This window comes from Bos taurus, chromosome 4 (assembly GCF_002263795.3).
Source record: "Bos taurus isolate L1 Dominette 01449 registration number 42190680 breed Hereford chromosome 4, ARS-UCD2.0, whole genome shotgun sequence".
NCBI lineage: Eukaryota > Metazoa > Chordata > Mammalia > Artiodactyla > Bovidae > Bos > Bos taurus.
The window spans coordinates 27,579,499-27,606,974 of NC_037331.1; the positions used below are offsets into that span (position 1 = coordinate 27,579,499).

Genomic DNA, 27,476 nt, shown 5'->3' on the forward strand with positions numbered 1-27,476 from the left:
TGCCATTCCACAGGAGTATACGTTACATGCACAGATTCTATCCACACCCGAGAGAGAGTTCTGTTCAAGAGCAAGAGTTCTCGGAGGTCCTGTGAATTCTACCTACCATACTAATGTAATTGAAATGGAATTAAGTAAAGTTAATAGAATATATTCATTCCACATTCACTAATTCCTTCAATAGCATGTACTGAGCACCTACTATGTACCAAGCTGTATGCTAGATTCCAAAGTATCAATTCTTGGCGATTTATTTTTTGAAAAAATTTTAAAGACGATTATCTCAAAATATGAATTCTTTTCCCCCACACTTACTTTTCCATTCCCCATTTTGCTGTCTGGAACTTCAATATATATGATCCTCTGTAAGCATAATTGAGTGACTCTAGAACTAAGTTTACTAATAGAAAAACCAAATGAATGAAAAGAATAATGCCATTTAGGATAATTGCTAAGAGAGCTTTTGCATCATGAAGAGGCTGATGGGCTGGTGAGGAAGTAATAGTTATTGATACTGTTTGAGTGTCAAGTGCTGGGTAGATGCATTTTACATATATTATTTCACTGAAACCGACAAGACTGTTCCTGTATCAGAAGTGGGAAGCTGAAGCAAAGATATACAAATGCGTAACACTGCAGATGTTTGACTATGTCCTCTATTATCTTATGAGTTCCCTCTAAACAGATAGGTGTCTTCCATCTATTAATCTTTATAAAAATGTGTTTGTTTTATAACAGTTGTCTTTCTCCATATCAAATTGTATTTATCTGTGTATATGCCTCTTGTATGTAATTTAGTTCTTTGGAAGCAAGAATGATCTCTTATTCAACCATGTAGTTCCCTAGCTGTTGTTAATTGTGTGTACTCAGTAAATACTGGTTGAATTTGAATAATGCAGAGTACTGTAATGGGATCATCATTGCTTAGCATGAGTGTGTCCTGCTCTTGTTCCATCCCACTTGGCCAGTTATGCCTGAGCATCGATGAGAGAATAGATCCCATGTGTTTAATGCCTTATTGAAAACAGCAGTACAAGCTAGAGATTGGCAAATCAAATTGCAGTTGGGGTTTGGCAAAAACAATTTTGTTGAGGGATTGGAAGGAATGGTCCTATGATACCCAAAAGCATTTTCTAGGGATTTTTTTTTCTCCTCAATGGTTTTATATTTGTGTTTGTTAAGGGAAATTTAATTCACATGCTTCTGGTTTATTTACACTTAGCACACCAAAGCAGTAATTTGTAAAAGCCATTTGGTGTCTAGGAATTCTCTTTAAAGTTCTTTTTGAACTGGAAATCATTTCTGAAAAAAAATGAGCAGTCCTAATATCTATTGAGTGGGCTGAATGGTGGAAAATGCAGAGTTCTCATCCCAACTCTGTAGTTAACTGTTTGCCTTGATAATTGATCTTTATGGGTCTTAGTTTCCTCAACCTTAAAGAAGGGGTTGGAATATTTAAGCTTAAAATTCATTTCTAGATCTTAAATTCTATGATTAAATTCTTTCATTTGAAAATACAAAAACTGAATACCTACTATGTGCTAGGTTCTGTTCATAGATATATATATATGCATATATTGAGGTGGCTTTTTATGATTATTTATTTCACATCTGTGAGGTAGAATAGTCATTAGTTGTATTTACAGCTGAGAAAACTGAGGTTCATGTATTTTAACATTTATATATAAAACTGTGGCACATAGTAGGCATTTAGTAAATAACTTGTTGCTTTTTAGATAGATAAATCATGGATGGATGGATGGATGGTCAAAATGCCAGTCAACTTCTCTTGCCATTTTATTCTCAGGAATTCCTGAAGATAATTTTTTTTAATATCATTTTTCTGAAATACTACTTTGGAGTATTTTGCTGTCTCAGACATTGTTTAATACAAACCAACCATTCATTTGTTTACAAAAGGTGCTGAGAATATAAAGTTACCTTCTGGAGCGTCACTGAATAGAACAGTAAAAGGATTTTTACTTTACTTGAAAGTGCCTTCTTTAAAACATATGCAGTATTTATAGGGCTGCTTGGAATAAGCCAACTGAAAGATTTAATGATAATAATCTCCATATTTCTTCTAAAAGTGATTTCCGGTTTCAGTGACCTTGAAAAGAGTCCTAGGACATCAAATACATAAAGATCTTAAAGTGAAATGAATCTTCAAAATATGTTCATAAATTTACATTTTAAACATGGCCAGAAAACATATACCTTCCCCATTATTAGGGCGATTCTTTAATGAAAATTTTTCATTTGCATGAAATAAACCTTTTTTGGCTATAGATGAAAGGATTTTATAGTAGCAACACTGGTTTTGTGAGTTAAATGATCCCAACATCATCAGGAACGAATCACAAGTGCCTACCATATGAATTACAACATCATGAGTCTTAAAAAGGTATTTCTGTGAAAAGCATTCTTCCCATCTGCAACAATCAGCTTCTGCTTTGAAGTCCTGCTCGAGAGCCTCAGAGTACATGAGACAGCCACATGGTACCCAAACTTCTCTCTCAATTTGAGTTTGACTGCATCTTCCTAAAGTAAAGCATGGTTAACTTAATGACTAAGGGGTTTAGAGAGGAAAATGGCTCCAGTTTTTGTAATTATACTTCACCGTATGTGCATTCTTCAGTTGATCTTTCCTGAATGTAACTAGGGAAAATTTGCCAGTGGATATGCAAAATTAAATTGCAAATCAAAACAGAACAAAAGTGTCTGACTCCAGGGATCCCTACTATACTGGATTTGCAGTGAAGTCTTCACAGCTATTTCAGGATCAAATGAAACTAACCTGTTTAAAAATGAGTAAAATTGTTATCGAGGGTTTTTAACATGTCAGAAAGAGTTACAAAAATTACATAAATCAGTAACATATTAGATGTCAAAAAAGAACCCTCCTGAAATGCAGGAGATGCAGGTTTGATCCCTGGGTCAGGAATATCCCTTGGAGGAGGAAATGGCAACCCACTCCAGTATTCTTGCCTGGGAAATCCCACGGACAGAGGAGCCTGGTGGATTCAGTCCACAGGGTTGCAAAGAGTCAGACAAGATTTAGTGACTGAACACGCACATACATTTCTGAAGAGACTGTCACTGCTGCTGATTCTCATTCTACTACCTTTGCTAAATGGCACTATGGGGATGGGATTGTCTCTGTCACTGTTTTTGTTGTTGTTGTTTTTTCTTGAAGCTTTCCAGGCAGACAGGCAGTCATTGGAAATAATAGAGAAGTACTTGTAGTGAATGGGAGGCTGACATCAGCAAAATTAGATTTACAAGTAGGAGTGATTTCTAATCAATCATTTTGTATCACTATTATTTTTCTTAATCAAGTGAATCATGAGCCAGTACCTTTCTTGGGCATTGGTTGCTGATTCTAGAGTCTGACTTTTATAGAATGGCGAAACAACAATGGTAACTATACTGTAAGTTAGAGAGAAGTCCCTCTTCAAGCCACAGCAGAAGTCCCTCAGGGTCAGCCTCCTTAAAGAGTTCTGATACATTCCATGTTTTCAATTTCATAATAAAAGCAGACTTTCTAGAAGTATCTCATTTCTCTGAGCTTCTATAAGAATGTTTCAGTTATCCATTGCTGAACACACACAAATGAAGTTTATAAAGTTTAGGAACTTCATTTCCATCGTGCCTTCATGTGCCTTACAGTATATGTTCTATCTCATACTCTGGAATAAAAGAGGAAAGTTAACAGTCAAAAGAGCAAGCCTCTTTTCATCCAATAATAATAGATAATAACACTAGAAGCAGATAAGTGACTGCTTTACCAGATAGGAGGATATTATTTACAACCTTATATATAAAGCTGAAAACTAGTAAGTTAATGTCTAAAAACAGAAAAGTAGTATGTTAAAAAGATATTGTAGAGTCTACAAAACATGTTTTCTACTATATTTATGTTTATAAATATAAATTTAAAAAGTACAGTGTGATCCTCTTTTATTTTTTAAATGTACAGAAAATGATAAGCATGAAATTGCACAAAAGTGGGATTGGCTATCTCTGGTTTATAGGACTGGGTTTATTATTGTATAAATTATAATTATTTTATTTATATTTAATTATTGAATAATATGTAGCAACATATATTTGTTATATATTACATAATTTTCTTTGACTTTTTTCTATTTTCCACATTTTTAACAACGTGTCCATTTTTGTTTTGAAAATAGTTGTTTTCAAATGGAAATTAAAGTAAGGGTTGTGTTTTTGCACTACCAGTATCCTGGGAACTATTTGGGAAACATTGCGGAGAAGCACTTGACACATGCCATTTTAAAGGGTGAATCCTTTTATGTTCTATGGGTTAGTTATTAAATATTTATCTAAAGTTTAATCTTAGAGCTTTCCTAGAGCAACTTCTCATTTCAAAGAGTTTCCCAAACTTAGAAAAAAATGCTGACACAATTTTGACTTCTTAAGCAGAAATACACCCCCACAGAATTTCAGGAAATCAAAGTGAAACTGATCATTTGCATCACTACCATATTTGCAACTTATTTAATATTATTTTCAGACGTGACAAAAGTAAGTTTGCTTCCAGTGAAGCTGGAACTGAGCAGAAGATTCTAACTGAAGCTGTCCTTCCAGTTCTCTTCCTCAGTGCCTCCCAGCCTTGGTAGTTACCAGTTCCATGTGTTTGTTTAGTCATCAAAAGCAAGAGAATTTTTCTTTTTTTTACAATGTACCTTCCTTCTAGTGCCTATAATGATGCTTATTTGCTTATGTTAATTTAATTTAATGCTTTTTAGAGCGGACAGGCTATATATAGTATTCTTTAGTGTAGTAGCAGCAGTACCGCAGTAGTAGTACTACGTTAGCACCCCATTCTAGAAGATTTCCTCAAAAGAGCTTAAGTTAACAACGTTCACTTTAAAAAATATTTCTTACGATATTTTGTCATAGTTACTGCACATGGTTGGGACAACTTCTGAGGCTTATTTTCAGTAATGAATAAATAAACAAACAGTTGCTCATTCGTGTCCTGCTCTTTGCAACCCCATGGACTGCAGCACGCCAGACTTCCCTATCCATCTCTATCTCCTGGGACTGGCTCAAACTCATGTCCTTTGAGTCAGTGATACCATCCAACCATCTCATCCTCTGTCATCCGTTTCTCCTCCTGCCTTATATCTTTCCCACCATCATGGTCTTTTCTAATGAGTCAGATCTTCACATCAGATGGCCAAAGTATTGGAGCTTCAGCATCAGTCCTTCCAATGAATATTCAGGATTGATTTCCTTTAGGATTAATTGGTTTGATCTCCTTGCAGTCCAAGGGACTCTCAAGAGTCTTCTCCAACACCACATTTCAAAAACATCAATTCTTAGGTGCTCAGCCTTCTTTATGGTCCAACTCTCACATCCATACATGATTACTGGACAAAACCATAGCTTTTACTACATAGGCCTTGTTGGAAAAGTAATGTCTCTGCTTTTTAATATGCTGTCTCAGTTTGTCATAGCTTTACTACCAAAGAGCAAACGTCTTTCAATTTCATGGTGGTAGTCACCATCTGCAGTGATTTTGGAGCCCAAGAAAATAAAGTTTGTCACTGTTTTCATTGTTTCTCCACCTATTTGCCATGAAGTGATGGAACCAGATGCCATGATCTTAGTTTTTTGAATGTTGAGTTTTAAGCCAGATTTTTCACTCTCCTCATTTACTTCCAGAGACTCTCTAGTTCCTCTTCACTTTCTGCCATAAGGGTGGTGTCATCTGCATATCTGAGGTTATTGATATTTCTCCCAGCAATCTTGATTCCAGCTTCTGCTTCATCTAACCCGGCATTTCACATGATGTACTCTGCATATAAGTTAAATAAGCAGGGTGACAATATGCAGCCTTGACGTACTCCTTTCCCAATTTGGAGCAGTCTGTTTTCCAGGTCCGGTTCTAACAGTTGCTTCTTGACCTGTATTCGGGTTTGTCAGGAGGCAGGTAAGGTGGTCTGGTATTCCCATTTCTTTAAGAATTTTCCACAATTTGTTGTGATCCATACAGTCAAAGGCTTTAGCATAGTCAATAAAGCAGAAGTAGATGTTTTTCTGGAATTCTCTTGCTTTTTCTATGATCCAACGAATGTTGGCAATTTGATCTCTGATTCCTCTGCCTTTTCTAAATCTAGTTTGAACATCTGGGAGTTCACTGTTGAAGCCTAGCCTGGCGAATTTTTTTCAGTATTACTTTGCTAGCATGTGAAATGAGTGCAATTGTGCAGTAGTTTGAGCATTCTTTGCCTTTCTTTGGGACTGGAATGAAAACTGAACTTTTCCAGTCCTGTGGCCACTGCTGAGTTTTCCAAATTTGCTGGCCTGTTGGGTGCAGCACTTTAACAGCATCATCTTTTAGGATTTTTCATTAACTGCATAACAATTCTAGTACTGACCTGACCCCATCCATCTTGCTACCCTAGCCTCCTCCCTGAGTGCCTAGTTCCATACCCATATCATATCTGTGGCTGCTTCAGCTCAGCACACATTATACAGACTGACTTTCTTGCTTAATTGCTTCTTTCCCATGAGCCCTCACACTCAGGACACTTAAACCTCCTTGAGGACAACCTTCCTGGCACTGTGCTCTGCTGTAATTTTTCAACTGTGCAAATTCAGTTTGCTGTGACCAGTAGGATGAGTTTTTGTGCCCTAGAAGTAAAAGCTATCCAACGTAACTTGTAATTATGCCCATTAAAATTATGTTCTATAACTCTCTAATCACATAACCACACACACCATTGAATCTTCTTTTTCACATATCTGGAAGAGTAATACCTTGACACTGGTAGCCACACTTAGCTTTTCAGATCCCTCTACAATGGACACAGTAGAACTCAGGTTAACAGAAGTAAAACATTGTTCTTAAATTCCTTGCTTTGATGAGAAGAGAGAGCATAGGACTCAGAAATTTTATTTCTATACTCCACTTGAATGTTTTGTGCAAGGATAACTCAAAGCTCAGCTGCCTCAATCTGTGGCTCCAGAGATCACATGGGTAACATGTGAATGGAAATAAACCCTGTAGGTAAAAGAGAGGAATTTGGATAGAGATCAAAGATTAGCTTCATTCCATTCTTTCCTTCCACTTTTTACTATCCCATCTAAATTTGGTATTTTATGGGACTTTTTTTTATTCTCAAAGGAAAAGAGTGAACTTAAATCAGATTTGAGATTTTTCTCCCTCTCCCTCCCCCCTTCCTTTTTAAAATCCATGTGATTTGATCTGCTCAGCAGTGACTTTAGATAATTGAATTCTCAATTGTTAGGAACCTTCCGTATGAAAGATTTGGCATACCTGCTTGATTTATTATTATATCTTTTAAAGTTATCACTGTGGCCATGGCTTAGATTACAGGAAAAGCTGTTCAGAGTATTTAACAATATGGTTAGCAGAAATATTTGTCTGTGAGTTTTATGAATATTTCTTCCAGACTGGAATTATTTACTATGTGCCTTGACTTAGACCAAGAGTATTTCTAAGCATTAAGTATCAGAACTTTGCATTACACATTTTCTGTAAGCTTACTGCTCTTTTCATAGCAGTTGGATAAAAAGGTGGATTTTAATGTGGTCAGCCTCATTCTTAAATGGCCTGTGGAAAAGATTTTTCTTGGTATCATTGTGAGACCCATAGGTGTGGAAAATAATGCTTGAGTGCAGTAATGCTTGGAAACAATTTTCATCCAATTTTAAATCTTTTTAGAATTGTTTTGCCAAGTATTTAGAAACATACAATCATTATAAAGTGAATATTTTGACTTCTATCATAATAGATTTGTCTTATTCATACTTAACCTCAAGTGCAATACCAGAGCTGAAATTCTGGACAGCTCTAGTTTATTGAGTGAATATTTCAGTGCATTTCCAAGGATTAAGAAGATATTATTTCATTATTCCAAAATGGAAGCAACTTAGTTTGGTTTTGGGGTCTTATTGCTTGACAGTTTTATAGACTTTGATTTGGTTCTGCCAACTGTATTCTGAAAACTTACTTTCTTTTCACACAAAAAAACCATAATATTTAAGAGAGGAACAAGGTCAGGCTTGAAAACAGCCTAGGCAGGCTTGAAGACCATGCATTTCCATATTCAAGGTAATTGTTTTAAGTTTTCATGAGTATAGAAATATTGATATTATAAATATTATAAGTATTAAATGAGGGAGAGTGAAATATAGTCTTTTGTACTTTAGAATGGTTAATAAAAGAAACTAAAAATTTTAATTAATGTAAACATTGAAAAAATGAGTAGCAAAACTGTAGAAATGAGAAAGATAAGGGTTTGTTGCAGGGCAGAGAGGAGGTATGACAGGTGGAACACAGGAGATTTATAGGGCCTTGAAGCATTCTGTGTGATGTTGTAATGGTGGATACATGACAGTATGCATCTGTCAGAGCCCCTAGAGTTATACAAAAAGAGAAAAGCCTGGTCGTGAACTTTTGTAAACAGTAATGTAAGTTATCAATATTGGCTCATCAACTGTCACAAATGCACCACACTAATGCAGAATGTTGTTAATAGGGGAAACCACAGCAAGGTGGGGTGGTGGATTGGACCTCTCTGTGCTTTCTGCTTAAATTTTCTGTAAACACAAAACTGCCCCGAAAAATAAGTGTATAGCATAATAAATTGACTTGCATAAATCATGAGATGATTATCACAGTAAGTTTAGTGAACACCCATCATCAACAGGTACAGAATTAAAGAAATAGAAAAAGTATTTTCCTTCTGATGAGAACTCTTAGGATTTACACTCTTAGCAACTTTCATATGTGACACACAGCAGTGTTAATCAGATTTATGATGCTGTACATTATTTCCATAGTACTCATTTATCTTGTAACTGGAAGTATGCACCTTTTGACTGCTTTCATGTAATTCCCCTTCCCCCCAAATCCCACCTCCGATAACCACAAATGATATCTTTTTCTATATTTATCTATTGAGTGCATTGAGTTTTCATGTGCCTTTTAAAGGCAAACAGCTATCTTTAGAATTATGTTTGAGTTCCTTTCTCTCTTCTGTGTGTGTATCTATTATAGATTTTTGGTTTGTGGTTACCATGAGGTTTATATATAGTGATTTAAATATAAATATGGGGGCTTTCCCAGGTGGCTCAGTGGTAAATAATCTGTCTGCCAATGCACGAGATGCAGGAGACAACGGGTTCAGTCCCTGCATTAGGAAGATCCCCGAGAGTAGGAAATGGCACCCCACTCCAGTATTCTTTCCTGGAAAATCCACGGACACAGGAGCCTGGTAGGCTGCAGTCCATAGGTTCACAAACAGGCAGACAGGACTGAGCAACTGAGCATGCAGACATACAGAAATATGATTAAGTTGCTGCTCTCTTATGAATTTTAACTTCATTTCCCACATTTACTGTCTTTGACATAGCATTTTACATCTTTTTGTTTTGTGTGTCCCTTAACTACTTATTGTGGATAAGTAGTACTTATGTGGATTTTACTCCCTTGATCTTTAAACCTTCCTACTAGCTTTATATGTGGCTAATTTACTAACTTTTGTATATATGTGCCTTTACCAATGAAATATTTCCTTTTATAATTTTCATATTTCTAGTTATGACCTTTTCTTTTTCACAGAGAAGTCCTTTTAACATTTCTTGTAAAGCTTTTTTGGTTATGCTGAACTCTTTTAGCTTATGCTTGTCTGTGAAGCTTTTGATCTCTCCATCAAATCTGAGTGAAAGTCTTGCTGGGGAGTATATGCTTGTTTGTAGGGTTTTTTCCCCTTTTATTACTCTAGGATCAGAAAGTGGGTCTGACATAGGCTTCTTTCAAATTATGGCTTCTGCCCTGGGTCCTGAATTATGTGAGATTTTGTGTGTGCCTTAAGACTGGGGTCTATTTCCCATTGCCCTTTGACTCCCAAGAGTAAGCCCCACTGGCCTTTAAAGCTAGACTTCTAGGATCTTGGCTTCCCAGTGTAGGGCACCCAGACTGGGGAGCTTGTAATAGGCCTCAGACCCCTCATTCCTTGGGGAGAAACTCTCTAACTGTGATTATCCTTGTGTTTGTGGTCCTCACCCTGGAATATGGTTCTTGACTATACCACATCTTACCCTTCCTACCCATGTCCTTGTGGTTCCTTCTTTATGTCTTTAGTTGTAGAAGATCTCTGATACCCTTCTAGTCTTTCTCCTCAATAGGTGCTCTGTAATCGTTGTAATTCCAGGGTGCCCAGGGGACAAGGTGAGTTCAGGGTCTTCCTACTCTGAAATCTTGGCCACTTGTTTTCAACAAGTTGACTCAGAAACTTGTGAGTCGCTGAGCATTTAAGGATCTGTGAGCGGAGCCTAGATGTTACCCTATAGCAAAACATCTATTAATTATTTTAAAAATATAATTGATTTAAAAACTAAATTTATGTTCCCTGGAAGTTCTTAAAGCAAATTAAACAATATTGAACACATGGCTTTAAATATTTTTATTTATTCTTTTTTATTAATTGTTCCTAAAAGTGGGCACATTGATGAATTGTTATAATTTTTTAGACATTGAACAAGAGATTTACATTTGGCAATATGAGAGACTATATATTCTGAAATACTCCTACGTGTAAATATGAAAACTACTCTTTTAAATTTATGGAGGACTTCCAAAAAGAGGAAGAAAAGCAAACAAATACTGTAGCTGTTGGCCACTCTGGGCCATCCTAAAGTATACAGTTGGCAAAAGTTTGAACATTAATAGACTCCTGTATTCTCAAAAAGGGCGTCAAAGCCTTCAGTCTCCAAAGGGAAGGGTTTTGATTGGAGAGCAGAATAAAGAAAGAAATGTCAAAGAGCCGACTCTAAAGAAAGGATAAATAGGAGAAAAGGAGACATTGCTGAACAAAACAACAAATTGATCTTAGCTATAACTGTCAATACAGAGAATTTCAAAGGGAATGAAAAGGGAAAAAATGTCTTTTCTATGACAATTTGTAATCAAGTTTTGGGATCCTTATTTTCATTATCTGTACATTTTGAAAAATAGCCCTTCGGTGAGGATTTAAAATTTATCCTGCTTGGTAATGTTTCAGCCATCCAGCAGAAGTAAACAAAATCCCACTCATCTTGGGTTTCAAAGGTAAATATCATATTCAAATCTGTTCTCCAAGCTTTCTCATATATACAGTTCTAATGAATATGAACTCAAAAAAAAAAAAAAAGCAAAGGAAAATTAAGACATCATGAGGCAGGAACAAAAATAGTAAAACTAAGCCATAAAGACTTCAAATAGCAGATCTAGAATATAAAGTAATTTTGTCTAAAGAAATAAAAACTTGAAAGATTAAAGTGACTAAGAAGTTATGAAATATAACCCAACAGAACACCTAGGATTGAACAACGAATCACTGAAATGAAGATATTGATGAAAGTATAAATAGCAGACTAGATACATCTGGAGTGAAAAAGCCAGGAAGGTAAATCTGCAACAAAAATACACATATTGTCGGACAGAGAGAGACAGAAAATAAATGAAAGAAAACTTCAGAGATGTTGAGGCTCTACTAACAATGACTACATCTCATTGAGGTTCCAAAATATGATGATAAGGTAATAAACAACTTTATTGAATACATTTGAACACAAAAGATACATATTTCTGGGAAAATGTAACTTGGGAAGATATTGAAAGCAAGAATAGTTCCCTAATCCCTAAGAAAATTCTCAGTAGATAAATGTCATCCTCAGACAAAACAGAAGAGTCAAATGGTTTACAGAAGATTTCTACCCAACATTCTAGGGTCAAATAATAGAAAAAGAAGGTCCAGCCATAATAAAATTCAAAATAGTAAAAGAATAGAAATTTATTGTTTAACCTCTTTCATCAACATAGTGAAAAAATCCTAAACAAAGCATTAGTCAAATTCAGTGTGTATAAAAATGATAATATATCATAAACAAACTTACTTTATTCCATAAATTCAATGATGCCTAAATATTTGAAATATTAATGTAACTCACAACACTATGAAATTGTAGGAGAAAAACCATCTCGTTTGGTGTAGTAAAAATAATTAAATTGAACATCTGTTTATAATAAAAACTCAATTCAGGGTAGAAATAGAAAGGTTTCTCCTTATTCTGAATGAAACCACAGTAAGATGCCATTCTTTGCCACCCACATGTACGGCCCATCACACCAAATGTTGGCAAGGATGAAACTAAACAGGAATTCTGATACACACTGCTTCTCGCAGTGGGGATTGATCATAGTCCTTTGGAAATGATCTGGTTTTATTTAGCAGGTTGTAAGTCACAGCAGTTTTACTCCACTCTTGCATGTGTGCGCCAGAAGGCTGGTATAAGAATGTTCTTATTGGCTTTTTTTTGGTCGCTTGTGGGATCCTTGTTCCTCTAATCAGGGATCCAACGGAGGCCCATGGTGGAGAAGTCACAGAGTCCTAACCACTGGACCACCAGGAAAGTCCCATAGGGGCATTTTTTTTTTTTTGAATAACAGAAAAACATAAATATTTGTCAACAGGAGAGTGGGTAAATAAAGTATATTCATTAAATGGCCTACTAGAGAGCATAAAACTGTTGTTACAGGCATCGACAGAAATGAACTAACAGAACGTGTGAAAAGAATATGTTGCAAAAGTCTAAAACCATTTTTATAAAATTCCAGAAAAGCAGGTTAAACAATCAAAAGCAAAGGAGTCATAAACACCAACCCAGAGTCCTGATTACCCACAGTGAAGGGGAGTTGTGTTATTAGAGAGTTGCGTGCAGGGGGCTTCAAAAATATTTTCCTTAAATTGCGAGGTCAGTGACCACTTGTTTGTTATGTCATACATAGATATTAATTTTTGTATTCATCAGCTATTTCATAGTAAAAAGAAGGCCTGTAAAATCTAATGTCATAGGTATGTAATTTGAGGTGATACATGGAAAACTTCTTCCTTTTATAATAAAGGCAAATGATGGAACGAAGAAACAAATATTAAGCAAATGGAATTGCATACCTTATTAATATTAGCCGAACACTTTTCATCCAGGTGTACACAGAATGCATTGTGAAAGGCAGTAATGTGCACAGTGAAGAGTGCACACGTGACTGGTGCAAATCTTAATTGTGAGACTTCGTAGCTGCAGGATCTTGGATTTTGTGATCCAAGATCTTTTATCAAATTATTGTGAGTATTGAATGAGTTAGCACGTGGGAAGTACTGAGAAAAGGACCTACACACAGTAAATGCTCAATCAATATTAGGTTCTAGTGGTCAGCTGACTTTTAATTTATACTTTGAAATGTTCTGTTTGCATTATGGTAGGCTTTGGCCATTTGACGAAGCAGTTGATGACACTGGCTGATGGACATGTGGTGTTGGCTCTAGAAGGAGGACATGATCTCACAGCCATCTGCGATGCATCAGAAGCCTGTGTAAATGCCCTTCTAGGAAATGAGGTAAAAAACTAAAAGTATAAAAGAGCAGGGGTTAAGGGACCAGAAATGTACGCATGCATATGTTTTATCTTTCTTAACATCATACATACTCAGAAAACAGTGTTGCTCTTACAATTTACAGGAAGAAGGCAAGCTGTAGATAAGAAAAGTTTACATGTCCTCCTGTTTTATGCTGTAACTTTTGCCCAGTTATAGAATCCATACAGTACATCTCTCAATCAGGTTATTGATAGAGCTCAGTAAATATGTAAAAATAACCCATGGGAGGAAATGGTCTGTATATTGACTCAGCTAATGAGTAATGAAACACTGAGAAAGAATTAACTCAAAGAAAAGTTCCCAATATTTTCTGTAGGATTATGTTAGTTCAGGGAGGGAAACTTCTTAGAAATATTTTTTCAGCTTTTTAAAGTACAATTGGAATACAAAATTATAATTCATATATCTAACCTATATAGGTGTAATTATTTGATAATGTAATTATTTAATAATGTGCAGACATTATTAAATTATATTCCTCCTTGAGTTAATTTAATACATTCATCACCCCACATAGTTACTTTTTTTGGATAAAAATACTTAAGTTCTACTCTCTTAAAAATTTTAATTATACAATAGAGTATTAGCAGTAATATTCACTGTTGTATATCTTAGATATTCAAGCCTTATTCATCTTATTACTAAAAGTTTACAAACTTTTACCAAACATTCCCTATTCCACCCCAAGCCCCAGCTTCCGGCAACCACCATTCTACCCTGTGATTCTATGAGTTCAACTATTTTATTTGCTTGTTTTTGGTTCTAGGTAAGTTTTATTTTCTTTCTTGTCTAGCTTATTTCATTTAGCATAATACCTTCTGTGCTCATCCATAATGTCACAAAAGACAGGATTTCCTTTAAGATTGCATAATCCATTGTGTGTGTGTGTGTGTGTGGGTGTGTATTGGTGTGTATGTGTATTACATTTTCTTTATCCATTCATCTGTAAGTGAGAGATGCTTGCACTGTTTCCAAGCCTTGACTATTGTGAACAGTGATGCAGTAAAATTGGAAGTTCAGATGTCTCTTTGAGATAAAGAAATAGTGATTTCATTTCCTTTGAATATTTACCCAGAAGGGAGATTCCTGAGTCATGTGATAGGTCTATTTTTCATTTCTTGAGGGACCTCTTACTGTTTTCCTTAGTGACTGTACTAGTTTACTTTCCTACCAAGAATGCACAAGGGTTTCCTTTCCCCAGCATCCTCACCAGCATTTCTCTCTTCTCTTTTTGATAATATACATCCTAGCAGTATGTGAGGTGATATCTCATTATGGTTTGATTTGCATTTTCCTGATGATTATTGATGGTGAACACCTTCTCATGTATATATTGGCCATCTGTTTGTGTTAGAAAATACATATTCAGGTCCTTTGCCCAATTTGAATTGTGGCATTTGGTTTTGTGTGTTTTGCTAGTGAGTTGTATGAACCCCTTGTGTATTTTGGATACTAATTGCTTACTGGGTATATGATTTGTAAATATTTATTCCCATTCCATGAATTGCCTTTTCATTTTATTGATGATTATCTTTATTGTGCAGAAGCTTTTTAGTTTCATGTAGTCCCACCTGTTTTTAATTTTTGTTTTCACTTTTGTTCTCAATCCAAATAACCATGGCCAATAGCAATGTCAAGGGGCTCACCCCCTGTGTTTTATTCCAAGAGTTTTATGATTCCAAGTCTTGCATTTAAATATTTAATTAATTTTGAATTGATAGGGATACAGTTTCATTCTTTTACATATGGCTATCCAGTTTGACCAGTACCATTTATTGAAGAGATTATTCTCCATTGAGTATGTCTGGCTCCTTTGCTGAAGATTAATTGTATATGCATGAGTTTATTTCTGGGATCTCTCTTCTGTCTGTTAACTTGTATGTCTGCTTTTAATGCCAGTACCATGACTTGTAATATAACTTGAGTTGATTGCTTGTAATATAACTTGAAATTAGGAAGTGTGATAACTCTGACATTATTCTTCTGTCTCAAGATTACATTGGCTATTTGGCATTCTTTTGTGGTTTCATTTCAATTTTAGGATTTTTTTTTTCTGTTGCTGTGAAAAAATGCCCTTTGATAGGTATTACATTGAATCTATACCTCACTTGGATGTTATGGACATTTTAATTATATCTTTCTGATCCATGAACCTAGGATATCTTTTCATTTATTTGTGTCTTCAGTTTCTTTTATCAGTGTCTTAAAGATTTTTGTGTATAGGTCTCTCACTTCTTTGGATGCATTTATTCCTAAGTAGATCGTTTTGGGGGAGAAGGCAATGGCAACCTACTCCAGTACTCCTGCCTGGAAAATCCCATGGATGGAGAAGGCTGGTAGGCTGCAGTCCATGGGGTCGCTAAGAGTTGGACACGACTGCATGACTTCACTTTCACTTTTCACTTTCATGTATTGGAGAAGGAAATGGCAACCCACTCTAGTGTTCTTGCCTGGAGAATCCCAGGGGCGGGGGAGCCTGGTGGGCTGCCGTCTCCGGGGTCGCACAGAGTCGGACATGACTGAAGCAACTTAGCAGCAGCAGCAGATTGTTTTTGATGCTATTGTATATGGGATTTTATTTTTTTCAGATAGTTAATTGTTAATATTTAGAATCATAACTGATTTTTCTATGTTGATTTTGTATCCTACAACTTTGTTGAATTCATTTAACAGTTTTTTTGGTGGCATATATAGGGTTTTCTATATATATCATGTCATCTGCAAATAGTAACAGTTCTTTTCTGACTTAGATGTCTTATTCTTTTTCTTGTCTAATTGCTTTAGACAGTACTCATAATACTATGTTGAATAACATTTTGGCAGTATTGGGTATCCTAGTCTTGTTTCTGATCTAAGAGGAAAAGTTTTCAGCTTTTCAACATTGAGTGCAATGTTAGCTGTGAGTTTCTCATGAAAGTGAAAGTGTTAGTCACTCAGTGGTGTCTGATTCTTTGTGAGTCCATGGATTATAGCCTGCTAGGCTCCTCTGTCCATGGAATTCTTCAAGCAAGAATACTGGAGTGGGTTGCCATGCCCTTCTCCCGGGGATCTTCCCAAATCCAGGCCTCTCGCATCATGGGCAGATTCTGTACCATTTGAGCTGCCCAGGAAGCCTATATGTTCTCATGTATGGGACTTGGTTATGTTATGGTGCTTTCCTTCGCAGAGGTAAAGAATCTGCCTGCAGTGCAAGAGATGTGGGTTCAATCCGTGGGTCAGGAAGATCCCCTGGAGAAGAAAATGACAACACACTCCAGTATTCTTGCCTAGGAAGCTCCATAGACAGAGGAGCCTGGCAAGCTATAGTCCATGGGGTCACAAAAAGAGTCGGACTTGACTTAATTACCAAACAACAACAAACCTTCTATCCCAAATTTATTGAGTTTTTTTCTTGAAAGGCTATTGAATTTTTTCATATTCTTTGTCTGCATCTATTAAGATGATTGTGTAATCTTTATCCTTCATTTGTTGATGTGGCTTATTGCATTTTTTCATTTGCAGATGTTGAACTACCTTTGCATCTGTGGAATATATCTCACATAATCATGGCATTCAGTTTGCTTATATTTGTTGAGGATTTTATATTTTGAACCTTAATGTTCATCAAGGGTATTGGCCTGTAATTTCTTTTCTTTAGTGTTCTTTACTGATTTTGGTATCAGGAAAATTCAGTTTGGTTCAGTTGCTCAGTTGTGTCTGACACTTTGCGACCCTATGGACTGCAGCACGCTAGGCTTCCCTGTCCATCACCGACTCCTGGAGAGTGCTCAAACTCATGTCCATCGAGTCAGGGATGCCATCCAACCATGTCATCCTATGTCATCCCCTTCTCCTCCTGCCTTCAATCTTTCCCAGCATCAGGGTCTTTTCCCATGAGTCAATTCTTCACATCAGGTGGCCAAAGTATTGGAGTTTCAGCTTCAGCATCACTCCTTTGAGTGAATTCATTGTAACTCATTGGATTCCTTCCAATGAATAATCAGGACTGATTTCTTTTAGGACTGACTGGTTTGATCTCCTTGCAGTCCAAGGGACTTTAAAGAGTCTTCTCCAACACCACAGTTCAGGAAAATGCTGACCTCCAAAAATGAGTTTGGACAGCTTCCCTCCTCTTCAATTTTTTGGATAAATTTGACAAAGATTAGTATTACTTCCTCTCTGATACAGTTCACCAGTGAAACCATCTGATTCTGAACTTTTATTTGTTGGGAGGTTTTGATTATAGATTCCGTCTCCTTACTGGTAATTTGTTAAGATTTCTCTGTGTCTTCATTATCTTGATGTGTTTTTTGTTTCTAGAAAATTATGTTTTTTTCTAAGCAATTTAACTTGTTGGCATATAATGTTTATAGTAGTATCTTATGTTCCTTCGTACTTGTACATTTTGAGTTGTAATGTCTCCTTATTCACTTCTGATTGTATTAATTGAGGCTTTTCTCTTTTTTACTTAGTCTAGTTAAAAGTTTATCAATTTTGTTTATCTTTCATAAATCCAGCTTAGTTTTATGGATTTTTTTCTATTGTCTTTTTAATCTCTATTTTATTATTTTCCACTTTGATCTTTTTTATTTCCTTCTTTCTACTAGTTGGGCCTTAGTTCATTCTTTACTTGTTAGTTTTTTGAGGTTAAATTTAGGTTCTTTAGTTGAGACCATTCTTTTTTTCTTAATGTAAGCATTTATCACCATAAACTTCTCTCTTAGAACTGCTTTTGCTGCACGCCATAAATTTTGGTATTTTGTGTTACCATTTTCATTTATCTCAAGATATTTTTTCTAAAGTTCTTTTGATTTATTCTTTGATGTATTGATTATTCAGCAGCATGTTGTTAAATAACCATATATTTTAGAATTTTACACTGTTTTCTTATAATTGATTTCTAGTTTTTGGCTGCTCCCTCTGCAGTGATGCCTGAGGGGATAGCTATAGAGCTAAGTGCTCTCGTACTTAACAACTGCTTCTCTGTTTGCTATAGTCCTCTGGGATTCAAGAACCCAAGCCTTGTTAGCTTTCAGAGCTAGGTGTTTTGGGAGCCATTCTTATGGTGGGGGCCTTAAGCACTGGGGTGCTGGATTTGTAATCCAGACGCCCTCACTCCTCAAGAAGAGGCTGGGAGTTGAGGTTTCCTGGCAAAAGTGTACCTAAGCTTTCCCACTCATTTTGATGTGGGTATTTTCTCATTGTCTCAATATGTAGAGTCACTCAGCTAGTTTCTTTCAAGGGAATTGCTCTGTTTGTAGCTATACATTCAGCAGTGCATCCGTGGAAGGAGGAAAATTCAGGAATCTCCTATGTCACCCTCTTGATCTGGAGTCTTAAAAATATTTACAAATTCTTTTTTTTCTGTCACCATTTGTAAATTATCTAGGCTGAGAGATATATTCAGCCTAGATAGTGAACATATACTGAACAGCCTTTTCATACCATTCATGGGGTTCTCAAGGCAAGAATACTGAGGTGGTTTGCATTCCCTTCTCCAGTGGACCATGTTTTGTCAGAGCTCTCCACTATGACCCGTCCATCTTGGGTGGCCCTACATGGAATGGCTCATAGTTTCATTGAGTTAGACACAGCTGTGGTCCATGTGATCAGATTAGTTAGTTTTCTGTGATTGTGGTTTTCATTCTGTCTGCCCTCTAATGGAGAAGAATAAGAAGCATATGGAAGCTTCCTGCTGGGAGAGATTGAGAGGGAAACTGGGTCTTGTTCTGATGGGCAGGGCCATGCTCAGTAAATCTTTAATCCAATTTTCTGTTGATGGGTGGAGCTGTGTTCCCTCCCTGCTATTTAACTGAGACCAAACTATGGTGGAGGTAATGAAGATAATGGAGACCCCCTTCAAAAGGTCCCATGCACACACCACTGTATTCAGTGCCCCCAACCCTGCAGCAGGCCACCGCCAACCAATGCCTCCAGTCACATCCACAACTAGGTGTTGTTTTTGCTTTGGCTCCATCTCTTCATTTTTTCTGGAGTTATTTCTCTGCTGATCTCCAGTAGCATATTGGGCACCTACTGAGCTGGGGAGTTCATCAACATTTTAAGAATCAGTGAACTAAAATGGACTATAATGGGTGAATAACTCCAATGACCATTATATCTACTACCGTGGGCAAGAATACCTTAGAAGAAATGGAGTAGCCATCATAGTCAACCGAAAAGTCTGAAATGCAGTACTTGGACGCAATCTCAAAAATGACAGAATGATCTCTATTCATTTCCAAGCCAAACCATTCAATATCACAGTAATCCAAGTCCATGCCACTACCAGTAATACTGAAGAAGCTGAAGTTGAATGGTTCTATGAAGACTATAAGACCTTCTAGTGAAATGAAGTGAAAGTTGCTCAGTCGTGTCCGACTCTTTGCGACCCCATGGACTATACAGTCCATAGAATTATCCAGGCCAGAATACTGGAGTGGGTAGCCTTGCCCTTCTCCAGGGGATCTTGCCAACCCAGGGATCGAACCCAGGTCTCCCGCATTGCAGATGGATTGTTTACCAGCTGAGCCACAAGGGACCTTCTAGAACTAACACCAAAAAAAGATGTCCTTTTCATTATAGGGGACTGGAATGCAAAAGTAGGAAGTCAAGAAACACCTGGAGTAACAGGCAAATGTGGCCTTGGAGCACAAAACGAAGCAGGTCAAAGGCTAACAGAGTATGGCCAAGAGAATGCACTGGTCATAGCAAACACCCTCTTCCAACAACACAAGAGAAGACTCTACACATGGACATCACAAGATGGCCAACACCGAAATCAGATTGATTATATTCTTTGCAGCCAAAGATGGAGAAGCTCTATACAGTCAACAAAAACAAGACCAGGAGCTGATTGTGGCTCAGACCATGAACACCTTATTGCCAAATTCAGACTTAAATTGAAGAAAGTGGGGAAACCACTAGACCATTCAGGTATGACCTAAATCAAAACCCTTACAATTATACAGTGGAAGTGAGAAATAGATTTAAGGGAGTAGATTTGATAGACAGAGTGCCTGAAGAACCATGGACAGAGGTTTGTGACTTTGTAAAGAAGGCAGGGATCAAGACCAACCCCAAGAAAAAGAAAGGCAAAATGGCTGTCTGAGAAAGCCTTACAAATAGCTGGGAAAGGACACAAAAGGCAAAGGAGAAAAGGAAAGACATACCCATTTGAATGCAGAGTTCCAAAGAATAGCAAGGAGATATAAGAAATCCTTCCTCAGCAGTCAATGCAAAGAAATAGAGGAAAACAATAGAATGGGAAAGACTAGAGATCTCTTCAAGGAAATTAGAGATACCAAGGGAATATTTCTTACAAAGATGGGCACAATAAAGGACAGAAATGGCATGGACCTAACAGAAGCAGAAGATATTAAGAAGAGGTAGCAAGAATACATAGAAGAACTATACAAAAAAGACCTTTGTGATCTAGATAACCACAATGGTGTTATCACTTACCTAGAGCCAGACATCCTGGAATGCAAAGTCAAGTGGGCCTTAGGAAGCATCACTATGAACAAAGCTAGTGGAGGTGATGGAATTCCAGTTGAGCTATTTCAAATCCTAAAAGATGATGCTGTGAAAGTGCTGCACTCAATATGCCAGCAAATTTGGAAAACTCAGCAGTGGCCATAGGACTGGAAAAGGTTTATTTTCATTCCAATCCCAAATAAAGGCAATGCCAAAGAATGCTTAAACTACCTCACAATTGCACTCATCTCACATGCTAGCAAAGTAATGCTCAAAATTCTCCCAGCCAGGCTGTAACAGTACAGGCTTCAACTTCAACAGGCTTCAACTTCCAGATGTTCAAGCTGGATTTAGAAAAGACAGAGGAACCAGAGATCAAATTGCCAACATCCATTGGATCATTGAAAAAGCAAGAGAGTTCCAGAAAAACAGCTACTTCTGCATTATTAACTACGCCAAAGCCTTTGACTGTGTGGATCACAAAAAACTATGGAAAATTCTTCAAGAGATTGGAATATCAGACCACCTGACCTGCCTCTTGAGAAATCTGTATGCAGATCAATAAGTAATAGTTAGAACTGGACATGGAACAACAGACTGGTTCCAAATCAGGAAAGGAGTATGTCAAGGCTGTATATTGTCACTGTGCTTATTGAACTTATGTGCAGAATACATCATGAGAAATGCTGGGCTGGATGAAGCAAAAGCTGAAATCAAGATTTCTGGGAGAAATATCAATAACCTCAGATATCCAGATGAAACCACCCTTATGGCAGAAAGCGAAGAAGAATTAAACAGCCTGTTGATGAAAGTGAAAGAGGAGAGTGAAAAAGTTGGCTTAAAACTCAACATTAAAAAAACTAAGATCATGGCATCCAGTCCCATCACTTCACAGCATTTAGATGGGGAAACAATGGAAACATGAGAGACTTTATGTTGGGGGGTTCCAAAATCACTGAAGATTATGACTGCAGCCATGAAATTAAAAGACACTTGGACCTTGGAATTAAAGCTAGTACTAACCTAAGCAGCATATTAAAATGCAGAGATATTACTTTGCCAATGAAAGTCCATCTAGTCAAGCTATAGTTTTTCCAGTAGTCATGTATGGATGTGAGAGTTGGACTGTGAAGAAAGCTGAGCGCCAAAGAATTGATGCTTTTGAACTGTGGTGTTGGAGAAGACTCTTGAGAGTCCCTTGGAGTGCAAGGAGATCCAACCAGTCACTCCTAAAGGAAATCAACACTGAATATTCATTGGAAGGACTGATGCTATAGCTGAGACTCCAGTACTCTGGCCACGTGATGCAAAAAACTGACTCATTGGAAAACCCTGATGCTGGGAAAGATTGAAGGCAAGAGAAGGGGGACGACAGAGGATGAGGTGATTGGATGGCATCACCGACTCAATGGACATGAGTTTGAGCAAGCTCTGGGAGTTGGTAATGGACAGGAAAGCCTGGCGTGCTGTAGTCCATGGGGTCACAAAGAGTTGGACATGACTGAGCAACTTAACTGAGAGATGTATATTATTTGTGTCTTATGGGTGGTGATAATGTGTCTCAAAGAGGTTTGAGAAATTCATTCAAAGTCATGAACCCAGAACTCAGTAGATCCAAGATTTGAACTTAGAATTGCCAAAGGTCATTCTTTTTTTTTTTTTCCCCCACATCACATAACTGAATTACAACATATTTTCTGACTACTCTGTAGACATCAGATCAAATTACCATTAGATTCACTTCCAGACCATGGAAATCCTTTGGACAAAGTGATTGCAATTCAACAAATATTTCAAAGTTTATGTGCATTCATTATTTTTATGTCAATTCATTTTTTAATGGGCTTCCTTGAGAGCTCAATTGGTAAAGAATCTGCCTGCAATGCAGGAGACCCTGGTTCGATTCCTGGGTCCAGAAGAGCCCCTGGAGAAGGGGTTGGCTACCCACTCCAATATTCTTGGGCTTCCCCTGTGGCTCAGCTGGTAAAAATCCACCTGCAATGCGGGAGACCTGGGTTCAATCCCTGGGTAGAGAAGATCCCCTAAAGAAGGGAAAGGCTCCCCACTCCAATATTCTGGGCTTGAGCATTCCATGGACTATACAGTCAGTGGGGTTGCAAGAGTCGGACACACTGATCAACTTGCACTTTCCTTTATTAATAGTAAATATACAGAATGCTGTAGCTACTTTATATATTTTGCCTTTTTTATTAACTTTAAATATTACTTTGCTTATAAAATAAACATATACATATCCTGGCTGATTCATGTTGAGTTTTGACAGAAAACAATACAATTCTGTTAAGCAATTAACCTTCAATAAAGAATTTTAAAATCATTTTAACAATCTCTCATTCATACTGTCTTTAACAGTAACTCATGTTTTCACCTGTAGTGTTTTTGAAGTGAAAACATACCTTTTATTTTGCACACCGATTGCATATATTTTATTGTCCTCATTATCTTTCAAACCTATGATGCTTCAGTATTACTATTCTGCAATATTTAAGTAAATATGCACATTTTTAATTTGAAAGAAAATATGAGAAGGTAAAGACTGCTGAGTTTGTCTCTGCTGTGTAATATTAGCAGCACAGTAACTCAAAGGATATAACTACATGGTGATAAATGTTGTATTTAATGGACTGCTATTTCATAGCACACATAGCTCATGGTGTCTAAGATATTCTAAATATTAGAATATTTCTGAGATTGCTGGGAACAAATAATATCAAACAATGTTGAGGTTTTTATTTTTTTTGTATTCTTTGTTGTTGTTGTTGAAATAAAGGAGTGCAAAAAAGAAATACTACTTTTATTATAGTACCTTATCAATTAATGTGGGCTAGTCTATTTGCCTACTAGATAACATATTTTGCATATCCACCTGTATTCTTAAAATTACTTACTTCATTTTAGATATAGAACCATTTTAAGGAAGTAGACTTGTTTTAATATTTGCATGTAAAGGCTTACACCAGATGTGCAGAAAATCACAGTATGTTGTGGATTGTGGCTCCATGGATGATTGACCTGCCCAAAAAGAAATGTTATCCAGTTGCAAAAGCCAACGACTTTTCCAACTATGTGAAAGGATGTTATGGATTTCACTGGCTCTGTTTGAGCTAATTTATTCAAATAAGATTCAATCTCTGTGCTCTTGTAATCTTTGCAGTTGGCCCACTCCCACCTTCCATAGGAGGATTTCCAATGAGGATGGAATAATTTTTCCTGTGGTCTCCACTTTAAAAGATGATGTATTTCAGAACAGATGCAAGTCAGTTGTATGGAATTACTGTTTTTCTTAATTTATTTGAATTTACTGAAAAATCAAAATGGATGTGTTTTTGTACCTTCCTTCCCTGGTATGCTAATTTGACTGGGAGGCCTTTGATCAGTTTGTTATATGAGTTCTATACCTTGAGGTCAAAGACACTGTTTTCATAGAGCCATTGCTGACACTAGAGGATTGTCACCTAATTTAAAGTTTGAAACTTATGCCTTTTCTCTACATTTTTAGAAAGACCAGGTGTGAAATAGAGGAAGGGATAAAAGTATCATTGGCCAATGTTAACATGCCCATGTGGGTGTATAAATACTAAAAGTTCCAGAAAGTGATAAACTAAATGATTATATTTGGCCACATTGGCTATTTAACCAGTTTCAGTTTTCTGGATGTCTTACGGTAAATTTTTTTTAGTTATTCAGTTCAGTTCAGTCACTCAGTCGTGTCTGACTCTTTGTGATCCCATGCATCGCAGCACGCCAGGCCTCCCTGTCCATCACCAACTCCCAGAGTTTACTCAAACTCATGTCCATCGAGTCAATGATGCCATCCAGCCATCCCATCCTCTGTCGTCCCCTTCTCCTCCTGCCCCCAGTCCCTCCCAGCATCAGAGTCTTTTCCATTGAGTCAACTCTTCGCATGAGGTGGCCAAAGTACTGGAGGTTCAGCTTCAGCATCATTCCTTCCAAAGAAATCCCAGGGCTGATCTCCTTCAGAATGGACTGGTTGGATCTCCTTGTAGTCCCTCGGAGTCCCTCAAGAGTCTTCTCCAACACCACAGTTCAAAAGCATCAATTCTTCAGTGCTCAGCTTTCTTCACAGTCCAATTCTCACATCCATACATGACCACTGGAAAAACCATAGCCTTGACTAGATGGACCTTTATTGGCAAAATAATGTCTCTGCTTTTCAATATGCTATCTAGGTTGGTCATAACTTTTCTTCCAAGAAGTAAGCGTCTTTTAATTTCATGGCTACAGTCACCATCTGCAGTGATTTTGGAGCCCCTAAAAATAAAGTCTGACACTGTTTCCACATTTCCCATGAAGTGATGGGACCAGATGCCATGATCTTCGTTTTCTGAATGTTGAGCTTTAAGCCGACTTTTTCACTCTCCACTTTCACTTTCATCAAGAGGCTTTTTAGTTCCTCTTCAGTTTCTGCCATAAGGGTGGTGTCAACTGCATATCTGAGGTTATTGATATTTCTCCCAGCAATCTTGATTCCAGCTTGTGCTTCTTCCTTATAATACCCTAAATACTGCCTGTTCCTTTTGTTGGATGTCTTCAACTACATAAGCATGATCTAAAATTTTTTCATCTTGAACTCAAAGAGATTTAAGTAATCTATGTCTTTATGTATTTTTTAATTGAGAAATCTGAGGGATATAAGCAGAAATATAGATTTTTAATGAAATATTTTAAGGGCAACAGATGGATTTGGTATATTGAACTCTGAAAAGTAAATTTTGATGTGTCAGATCTACCAGTATACAAAGGAGACAATGCGAAGAGAAAGACAGATTTTTTAAATGACAAATGAAAGAAAAATATATATGTGTTGTGCATTAGAAGTCATTTGAAAAAAGGAAATGAAAATGTAATACTTGAAACAACTTAGGAAACAAAAGGTTCTTCTCACTTTCATTGACAATATAATTTATAATCCATGGTCTGGATTTCTGTATTTTTTTCCAGTTCAAAGGTCATCATGACTAACAGCATGACTACATTGAAGTTTTAAGTTTCATTCCTTTATAGAAACTAACCTATAAGGCACACTGCACGCGCCTCCCGACTGGAAAAAACGCATGCGTGTTGTTTTCATAGTAGTTTTACGTGGTAGGCTCTAAGTAAGAAAATAAAAAAGGATGTCTTTCAGGATACCAATTATTGCAATTTCAAACCCCATTTTCCTCCAGACTCCCCTTTCAGGTGATTAATAGGATAATTATAACTTATTATCTGGGATTTCACTTTTACAAGTAACAAAATATAGTAAAGCTTGAGCTTGAAACGTTGGCAGAACCTACTCTGGCTTCTCAACACTGAACATGCAATTGAACTCAAATTAAGAAGGTCAAGAAGGGCTTTTTTGAGAGACTCTGTACTTTGTCAGATGTATTTATTCATGTGCAGAGGATTAGAATTCATAAACATTTTGCCAGTTTTTTTTTTTTAATGCTGTTTCTTTTCCTTGTTGTTCTTGGCTAAGCCATGTCAATACAGCAAAATGCTGCTTCATATGACTTATTATCAGCAGAATAATATGTATTACATAACCCAAAGGGATTGTAAAATCAGCAAGAACTGTTGGCTCTGCATCTCAGTGTAGATACGTAAATGGGTACCACAAACAATTTTTTTAATTAAGTTATCTGAGTGTCACACCCCAAATAGGCATTTGTTCTTTTTAAATATGTTTTATCATGAAAGTGATCTAATTAGCAAAACATCTCTTAACTATTCTTTTGAGAAATATGCACAAGGTCAGTCAAAATAATATACTATTGGATTAAAACTAATTTGAGCATGGTACAGGAAATTCCTTGAAGCAAGTGATTTTTGAAGACATACCAGAATTCTTTTTTTTTTTCTTGGCAAAGTTCATAACTTAGATTTATCAGTCCAATCACTGTATGATGATTATTTTTGAACTTCTCTAATGAAGCACTTAGAAACTGAGCAGTAAGACATTAAAGTGACTGTCTAAATGTGAAGATTCAGGTTGTTTGGGATAGCATCAGAGATACTTGTGTGAATAGTTGTGTGGTTTCTTCGTGATAATAATAGAAACATCTGTGAAGTTCTCAGAGAAACTGATTTTGGTGGCTGGCATTTGTGCTAGCTGGCCGACAATGTCACAGTTGCTTTAAAGCCATATTTGCCTAGTGTCAGGCAAAGCCAATTAGGAGCACCCTAGGTTTCTGCTGCTGAAAGAAATTTTCTTAAGAGGTGAGAAAAGCTTAGGCAGTTGGCATGCCTATGGAATTTAAAATGAAAACACTGAAGAACTTAGGTAAAAAGAAAAGAGGACAAAGAGAGAACATGGCTATTAAAAGACCACCTGTCAAAACAGAATAAAGGACAGTTGTAAGCTTGTGAGGAAAAAAAGAAAACAAATTGCCATAGACATGGAAGCTGTCGAGATGATGCTACAGCTCCAGTCCTGGAGGTTCCACACTTAGCATTTGAGTCTATAGCCTGTCTTTTCTTTTCTTTTTTTTTTTTTATAGCCTGTCTTTTCTTAATCTCCCTC

At 36.8% G+C, this 27,476-nt stretch overlaps 1 protein-coding gene across 7 annotated transcripts in view; it reads left to right on the forward strand.

Annotated features, from left to right (window-relative positions):
• Positions 1-27,476, forward strand: part of HDAC9 (histone deacetylase 9) — a 988,950-nt gene that overhangs the window by 894,374 nt on the left and 67,100 nt on the right. For all 7 annotated transcript variants that reach the window (XM_059885810.1, XM_059885813.1, XM_059885811.1 and 4 more), the window contains one exon: positions 13,305-13,438. In XM_059885810.1, the coding sequence (XP_059741793.1) occupies positions 13,305-13,438 (134 nt within the window). The remainder of the gene's footprint in view (positions 1-13,304; positions 13,439-27,476) is intronic.